At 27.4% G+C, this 8,522-nt stretch overlaps 1 protein-coding gene across 4 annotated transcripts; it reads left to right on the forward strand.

Annotated features, from left to right (window-relative positions):
- The first annotated feature begins 2,971 nt into the window (after nucleotides 1-2,971).
- On the forward strand, nucleotides 2,972-7,711 carry Tango10 (transport and golgi organization 10). Of its 4 annotated transcripts, XM_072008099.1 has the most exons (4): nucleotides 2,972-3,115; nucleotides 3,605-3,852; nucleotides 3,946-4,086; nucleotides 6,243-7,711. In XM_072008099.1, exons 2-4 carry the CDS (start codon nucleotides 3,754-3,756, stop codon nucleotides 7,500-7,502), a joined length of 1,500 nt encoding a protein of 499 aa, XP_071864200.1. In that variant the 5' UTR covers nucleotides 2,972-3,115; nucleotides 3,605-3,753; the 3' UTR covers nucleotides 7,503-7,711. The 4 variants fall into 4 exon arrangements, with proteins under 4 accessions (XP_071864200.1, XP_071864202.1, XP_071864203.1 ...); XM_072008101.1 differs by lacking the exons at nucleotides 2,972-3,115; nucleotides 3,605-3,852; nucleotides 3,946-4,086 and adding an exon at nucleotides 5,167-5,244; XM_072008102.1 differs by lacking the exons at nucleotides 2,972-3,115; nucleotides 3,605-3,852; nucleotides 3,946-4,086 and adding an exon at nucleotides 5,251-5,663.
- Nucleotides 7,712-8,522: the final 811 nt, after the last annotated feature.

Below are 8,522 nucleotides of genomic sequence, written 5' to 3' on the forward strand. Positions count from 1 at the left end.
ACTCAAATAAGAAAAGAAAACCAAGAATTTAAGCAAGATATAGAAAAATTAAATGATGAAAAATATTCAAATAATATTTCAAAATTAAAACTTTCTAATGTATCTATTAAAATTGATCGAAGATTTAAAGAATATTGGAAATATAAAAGAAGCTTTTCTTTTATTTGTAATGTTTGTTTTAAAAAATATAAAAGAAAACAAGCATTTTTATCTCATATGTCTACACATATAACAGATTTTGATACTAATGTACATGAGCAACAAAAAGCAGAAGAAAATAATGATTTCATCAGACATGAAAATGATGTAGTATTAAATGCACATACTAAAACTTCTCAAGACAATAGTGAAAGTTTCAAAGATAATAATGTACTAAATTCTACTATAAATTTGGCAGAATCAGACCAAAATACTTTAATATCAAAAACAATTGGTAATGAAGTTGATAGTGGTGAAAATGGAAATGTAGAATATGATATTAAAGAAGATAGTGTAGCAACTAAAACAGATGATCATAATTTAGCATTACATATAAACCTTACACACACACAAAAAACAAGAAATGGTGCAAAAAGGCACAAGTTAATTAAATTCAATATAAATATTACAAAAAAACGTAAAACAAGTAATAATGAGCAGCAAAGTACAGAAAATGAAATTGGAAGCATGTTTCCAACAAATTTTACTACAAATACTAATTCAATAATGGATGCAAGTAAAGAAAATGTAAGTTGTGGTTTAAAAGAACTGCATTGCATTATATGTGACAAAAAATTTAGTTCTTCGACAATATTTAAGGAACATATGTTCTTTTTACATGATTCATTGTTTGAAGATCCAAAATCACCAAATTTACCAATGTTACCATATAAAGTAAAAAATCTGTCTAGACGAGGTACTTGTGTATCTAAAATGAAACGCAATATGACATGTAAAATAAAAGAATCAGAGAAAATTTTGCAAAAGGAAAATAAACAAAAATATAGAAAGTGGCGTTGTAACGCATGTAAAGAAAATTTTGCATTACTTAGAAACTACTTACGACATAAGTACTTCTGTCATAATGATGAATCTGTAGTTCATATTTGTGATAATTGTAACAAAATCCTTACTTCAGTTGCAATGGTGAACATTCATATGTGCACTAATGTTACTACCTGGAATTGCAAGAGATGTAGTCTCACTTTTTCCAACCGTATATCTTTAACACAACATAATATGAATTATCATCTAGAAAAAGTAGGTCCGCATGTATGCAAAATATGTAAATTGAATTTTCTTACAATGTACATGCTAACAAGACATGAAACAACACATTCTATAAGTAACAATTCCAATATTACAGAAACTTTCATAGATTTATCTGTACCTGCGAATGACTATTTACCTTATACTGTAGATAATATAAATGTTAATTCTGAATTCAGTAGAAAACAATTGAATGACAAGGCTATTCCTTATAGGAACGAAAATGTGGAAATTAAAGAATTAGATGAACTAAATGAAAAATTTTCAGAAATGCACATCACATCTAATATACCACACAATGATAAAAATATATTGCACTCTAATACATTATGTGCTACAGCACTACAATTTAAGCTTCCTCAGAAAGAAAGGCATAAAAGGGAGATATGTCGAATTTGTAATAGCTTATATTTTACAGGCGAATTAATAGAACATTTAATATCTGATCACATAGTCTCAAATAATGTGTGTTTTAGAGAAAATGATGCTAATATTGAAATAACACAAGGAAATATAAATTCTCAGAATGATATAATAGAAATCCTTGGTATAAAACGTTTAGTGTCACTTTACGAATATCAAAGATTTGATACTATTGTAGAAAACAAATGTTTCAGTTGTATAACATGTCCAAAACAATTCTCAAATACTCAGCAGTACAAAGTTCATTACTTAAAATATCATGATACAATGTGCTTATTATGTAATATAAGATTTGAACACAATTTTCAAGCACTTGAACATAAAATTAAAGTTCACAAATCTATTGATTTATATTTGTGGATAGCACAAAAGCTAATATTACAATTAAGACAATATGGAAGTACCATTGAAGATGTGATATTAAAATCTAGTGAAATAAGAGTATGTTAAATAATATATACTCGTTAATTTTAAGTTATATTCTAACTAGTCTATACAGATATTTGTAATTTATTAAGAAAATGCGTAATGTGAATCATTAAGACTATTAATTCAGATAGCCTATCAAATTTTAGTTACCTACAATTAAATGTAAAATTTTATATATTATATAATTTTTTGTATTTTTTATAAAAAATAAATATTAATAAATATATTGCTATGAACTTAATGGTCTAATATTCTTTTATTCATACTTATAGAAAATACACTTAAGTATTATAGAATGATAATTAAGATTCTGTTACAAAATTAAATTTATTTTGTAACATAAAAATATTTTATAACATAAAAACTAAATTACAATAAATATATTATAAGGGAATTCCAGAGAAATATCCTTATTGGATATAAATAAAATATCAAGAGAGAAATCATGATATACAATTCTTTTGCCCTATTATTTTGTTCATAGTATCTGGATTTGTATCTTTTTTTATTGTTTGAATCTTATACATATAATACAGTGATACAGATTATTTCCGTTGTAAATCATTTGTTCAGTTTTTGAATAAAAATCTTGTTTGTCAAAAAAAAATATATAAATAGAATTATAAATATATAAAATATATATAAAACTACGTAGAAATTGAAATTTCCAAATTTGATAGTCGTAATATGTATCGATCAATTTAAATTTATCAAATAAATATATCTTATATCGATTAACCATAGTCATATTAGACAATTATTTATGCATGTATTATTTCGTAAACTAAATTATTTAGTATATTTGAAATTTCCTTTAGGAATCAAGTAATTCTAAAACTTGTATCAAAATTCGCGCTGAATATACTACAGCGCTTAGTTTACTTTATCACTAGTCTTGTATGTATTTATACAATCGACTTTCAAATCAGTTCAGTTACTATCTCACGTCGATGTGATTTTACAAGTTTTGGGCGTTTCGAAATTGTATATGAAATAAATCCAGTTGAATATTAACGTATGTATACAAAATAAAGACAGTGACAACTCTTTCATAGTTTAATAAAACAATTTATATATCTTAGTGATTTAATATTAAAATAGACAACTGAGGTTTCACAATTTACCTCCTTCGTATTTAATTAGCAAAATCTTTTTAATTCATTACAATCGTATACAGTCTTTGACGAATTAAAATTTATCAATTACTATTTTATTCAATGTCTTTATATAAGTTAAACATAACCACTGTTAAACATGTGACGTTTCTGTTTATAAAACATATGCATTACATACATTAGTAATCTTAAGTAACATATAAATAATCAACAGTTTTATTAAAATCCATTGGTATTTTTCAATTTACTTTCTTTTTTGAGGATATAATGTATACTTTTATATTATACAGAATATTGCAATATATATATTAGTTTACCTTTTAATAATTATTATTAAGTTAGTTAATAAAGATACATATGCACTATATATTATATATTCTTTCTTACAGTTATAATATAAGAGTATTAAAATATTAAAATTTATAAAGAAAAGATGAATATTTATTGAGGCCATTATTTTGATTATAAAACAAATTTGAGTACTATGCTATAGAGGTGGAATTAAAAGTTAGCCAAAAAGAAACAGTGATGATCAAGTATGACAGGTTCTTCAAGGATGGATACAAACAAAGAAACGGAAGAATCTAGTAATGTTCCAAATAATGTTGGAAATTCTGAAAGTCCAGATTCGATAGAGGTTGTTATTAAGGGATATAAATCGTCATTTAAACAAAAGAGAGATTAACAAAATTTCATTTGAAAAACTGAATTTATTATATTTTCTATTTAGGTGGATAATTCACGCACAGTTCTTTTAAAAATAGCAACATTATATGCAGAACGTCTTATGAATGATATTTGTCTTGTTGTTGATGGTATAGAATATCCAGCTCATCGCCTTATACTTTGTGCTTCAAGTGATGTTTTCCAAGTAAGTAAATTTTAAGGTAGAATATAAAACAAGATAAAATAAAACACGTAATTGTTCATTATACAGGATGTCATTAAACTGGTAATGTAACTTAAAAGAATATGATTTTATTTAAAAAAGTAAATTAGTATAAAGTAACATTTTCCTCGTGTAAATTGATATTAATAATTCATTCAGTATATTTAGCATATTCCAAAAGATATAAACGTATTGAATATAATTATGTTGGTAGACCAGCAAAATTTTTTCTAGCAAATTTTTATATTAATAAACAGTAAGTTTTTAAGTGGAAGATACTTCTGTTTTATTATTCATTCTTCATCATCTAGTATGATAAAGTAATAAAAGTAATTTATAGATACAACTTAATTCAGACATAAGTACAATGGTGTTACATACATATATTCAATGTATATTTATCATTTTATTTGAAAACAAAGCTTTTTATGGCAAGATACTATTATAATTTGTTCATTTTCTTCTTTGTGTATAGTTACTTTCTTTTAGGCAATAAAACTAATTTCATAACATATTTTGTACATATGATATAAATACTTATCCATGTAATTAAATTTTAGCAGTAAAGTAAATATTATGTAATGGAATTTAATTTACTTATAAAATACGTATATTGTGCCAAATAATAATAGGTTGACACATTTCTTATTTCACTCATATATTAAAAATGATTAACATTGAGCTTTGGCATATCTAACAAGAATTTTCAAAATACAACTGACTTGAGGAAAAATTACATTTTACATTGCACTACTATGTTTTTTTATCTGACTTTATTTGTATTCAAAATGTGTTGGGAAAATTATGAAAAAAAGATCACCAGAAAGTCAGCTCATTTAAAATAGACCAACTGATAGTATGTTTAGGCTCATTAAAATCAAAAAGATTCAACTAATTCATTAACAACCTTTACATTGTAGCAAAATAAAGATTACGAAAATTTGATTTATTACGTAAATGGATTCAGAAAACAAAAATTTTAAACTCGTATCCTTTTTTTTAAATTATTAAAAACAAAAGAGTTATAAGCAATTAAAAATTAATAAAACCGAATTTTCGATCGCTTACCGAATTTACTCTAAGAACGCGTGACGTCACAAGTCCATCGCGTCGTCTGCAATATGTACAAGTCAACACCAAGTGAGAATGATTTCCTGATTGTAAATCTAATAAATGCTATGGAAGTTCATGAAAGAAGAAATTATAAATGGCGTTCTGTTCCACAATGTCAGAATGATTCAGTAAAAATATCAGAAAGAAGATTTGTATCCGTTCCTAAAGATAGTAACCTAGCAAAAGGCATGGTTTCGAATTGCTAAAAGAAATATGCCAAAGACAGCTCCAAATTTCTTTTGCTGTGGAGATTATTTTATTCGCCATATATGTATTTATACATTATATTGTACATGTTAATAATTTGTGTTTTCCTTCTTTGTATTTGTTACAGTTCATATCCTTTTCAGTATGATACACACGTGTTCCTTTGGGTTCTCGTTGTTTCAATAAATATTCTGACTTTTTATTCCCAAATCGAATAATAATAAAAAATGGGTATATAGGTGATTTGACCAAAATACAGATATTTTCAGTAGCATCTAGTTGGAATTGCGTGTTAGTGATCACCGCTAACATTGTGTCACGGTTGTGGTGTTTATAGATTCTTGGCGATTTCCATTCTCTCCGAGTTCGGAATTTTTTGAATATGTTATAGAAATCAACATTTAGAACATCTTTTTATACATATAAACGTCGGTCGACCTTACTTTCCGAGATATTCGCGAAATCTGTCCGTACTAATTGAATTCTGAGCATAGTTTTGTATCTGTGACAGCATCACTATTGGTCGCTATCCACGGGTCGCTTATATTTTAAAAATGCGGTCACTGCCACACAATTGTCTTCACAAGAACGTAGTGTAACCGAAACCTAAATTTAACTGAAGTTTTTTGTAAACGTCTCGGAAATTGAGCAATAGTTATATGTATATATATAGAAAAAAGTTAGTTAAAATGTTGACGATATATTTCAAAGTCATCGAAGCTGATAAAATTCTACATAATTACCTAACGTTATATTTATTATTATCTTTTTTAGTATAGGTAACATTTCAACACATACTCTAACTTTTTTTATTGCAGGTAATGTTAATGAGTCCACAGTGGAGCGAGTCACAGGAAAGTAGAGTAACCCTCCAAGAAACACCACAATGTGTACCTATATTTAGTGAGTTTTTGCGGTACTTTTATACTGGACAAATAAGAATTAATTACGGTGTTGTTCTACCAATATTATCTTTAGCCGATAAGTATAATGTTAGGGATTTAATATCATTGTGCCTTGATTATATGCAAAATCATATTGCGTTAGCTGCCATACACGGCACTCTAGTATCATGGTTACAGTATACGTCAAATTGTGGTCATCACAATATTACTCAAGCATGTCAAAATTTTATTAAGTGGAATTTGGAATTGGTGGCCAGGACTGGAGACTTTGGAAATTTTGATTTAGATATTTTAGTATCATTGCTACATCAAAGTAGTTTAGTGGTAAAGGATGAAATGACGTTATACAAATGTTTAGAATCTTGGTTGGATCATCAGACAAATCGGTTGAAAACTCAATTGTCGCACGACGAATTAGAAGCTACGTTAGAACAATTGGTAATAGCTGTGATGTCTCCTGTTAGATTTCCAATGATGTCTCCTCGACAATTAGCAGAATTACTTTTATTTCCTTTGACGAAAAAATACAAAGAATTCTTTGTAGAACGAATGTCTATAGGAATGTCATTTCATTCTGGTCAGTTAGATAAAGTTAAAGAAGTAAGTTTAAACGAAGAAGATGGTGCATTACTTTTCGAACCAAGATTATACACTATAGACACCTGTAGTTCATTACTTACGATAGAAAATTTTCATGGTTTACCCTCTTACCACACTAGAACGCTCGTGTTTTCAAGTCATTCGTGTTTAGCAGAGTATGCTGGTGACCGCGCGTGCGAATGGGTTGTAGATATATATCCAAAAGGTGTTTGGTTTAAAAAGTTTTTCTTAATAGTGTGGCAAGGAACCGTAGAAATGCCCGAACATGTGAAACGTTCAGTTAGATTATCACTCACCTGTAAGGATCCATCTGTAAATAGTAATGCTGATATGCGTGTAAAAATAGGTGTTTTAATATATGGTTTACAGGATGGTGTTGAGCATATTGCGAGAGTAACAGAAATTATTCACAGATTTAGTAAGAAAGAACGTGTTCTTAATTTGGACGATCTTTTACCGTTTGAGGAACTTAACCCGCAGCAGGGTTCCGTCTCGGAAAATACATCTCCTTTTCTAGTAGGTCCAAATAAAGATATGCTCAAATTACATATTGTTATATCACCAGCTAACTAAGACAAAGAGATTTCTTAGGTTATATAAAATGAAATCTTACTACAGACTTTTAATATTTTGGACTCATACGAAGAGTCATCTTTTTTAAGTTTGTCTTCAACGTATGTCCTAGAATTTTTTTCTTTTGATAAATCGACATTTTAATATTAGACTAAGATAAAGTTTTGTATTTAAATCGTAATATGTAATAAAATATTAAAAGATTTCAATGTTCCATGAATTTCCATCACATTAATTTTTTTCTGGCGAAATTGTTAATTACTGTTGATTATTCATTTAGAATAACTTAATCTTTAAAGCGAACGTCTGTGTATGATGGAATATTGTTAATTTACAATCTGTATAACAAAAAATTACCAAGTTTACATTCATTTTATTGCAAGAAATTGATAATTATCGATATTTAATCCACCTATCCGATTTCGATGATTTTCTAATATATTGTAGAAATTAAATTTTTTGACAACTTTTTCCTGTACGTGAAACCTGCGCTTCGTCTTAATTTCCGAGATATTCGCAAAGAACTGTCGATACCATTATACCGTCAATATTTGTTGCCGGATAGAATAACATCCAAATCTAACAAGAAGATATGCTATAAGATAAGCTATAAAAAAAGATAAGAATTAGGTTTGGTTTAAGCAGTAATCGAGCGGCGGTTTTATGTATAGGAAAAAGTTGTTAAAATTTTAATTTCTACAAATTCAAAAATCATCCGAATCGGTGAGATGTGCGAGATATCGATATCAAGCGAGATATTTTTTGTAAAAATGTCTTTTTTTTTTGTATCTTTTATATAAATGTATTGCTTTATTACGAAAGCTATCTTAAGAAGGCCATAGAAGATATTTTAGAACTTTGTGCGTATTCGATTCTCTATTGTATATAAAATCACGTTGATATCGTCGATGTAGTAAATATTTGAAAGATTTTAATAGTTAATAACTAAATACATAACTAAAGGGCAACGTAGGTTTTGAATTTCAAAATCAAGATGAATTATGCGCGACAGTTTTGTTT

Source organism: Bombus fervidus, chromosome 8 (genome assembly GCF_041682495.2).
Source record: "Bombus fervidus isolate BK054 chromosome 8, iyBomFerv1, whole genome shotgun sequence".
Classification (NCBI taxonomy): domain Eukaryota; kingdom Metazoa; phylum Arthropoda; class Insecta; order Hymenoptera; family Apidae; genus Bombus; species Bombus fervidus.

Excerpts from the sequence above, each read along its gene's own strand:
- Tango10 (XM_072008099.1), top strand. The coding sequence starts at position 3,754 with ATGACAGGTTCTTCAAGGATGGATACAAACAAAGAAACGGAAGAATCT. Across the intron at positions 3,853-3,945 it reads AAAGTCCAGATTCGATAGAG|GTGGATAATTCACGCACAGT; the intron begins GTTGTTATTAAG and ends TTTTCTATTTAG. Across the intron at positions 4,087-6,242 it reads CTTCAAGTGATGTTTTCCAA|GTAATGTTAATGAGTCCACA; the intron begins GTAAGTAAATTT and ends TTTTTATTGCAG.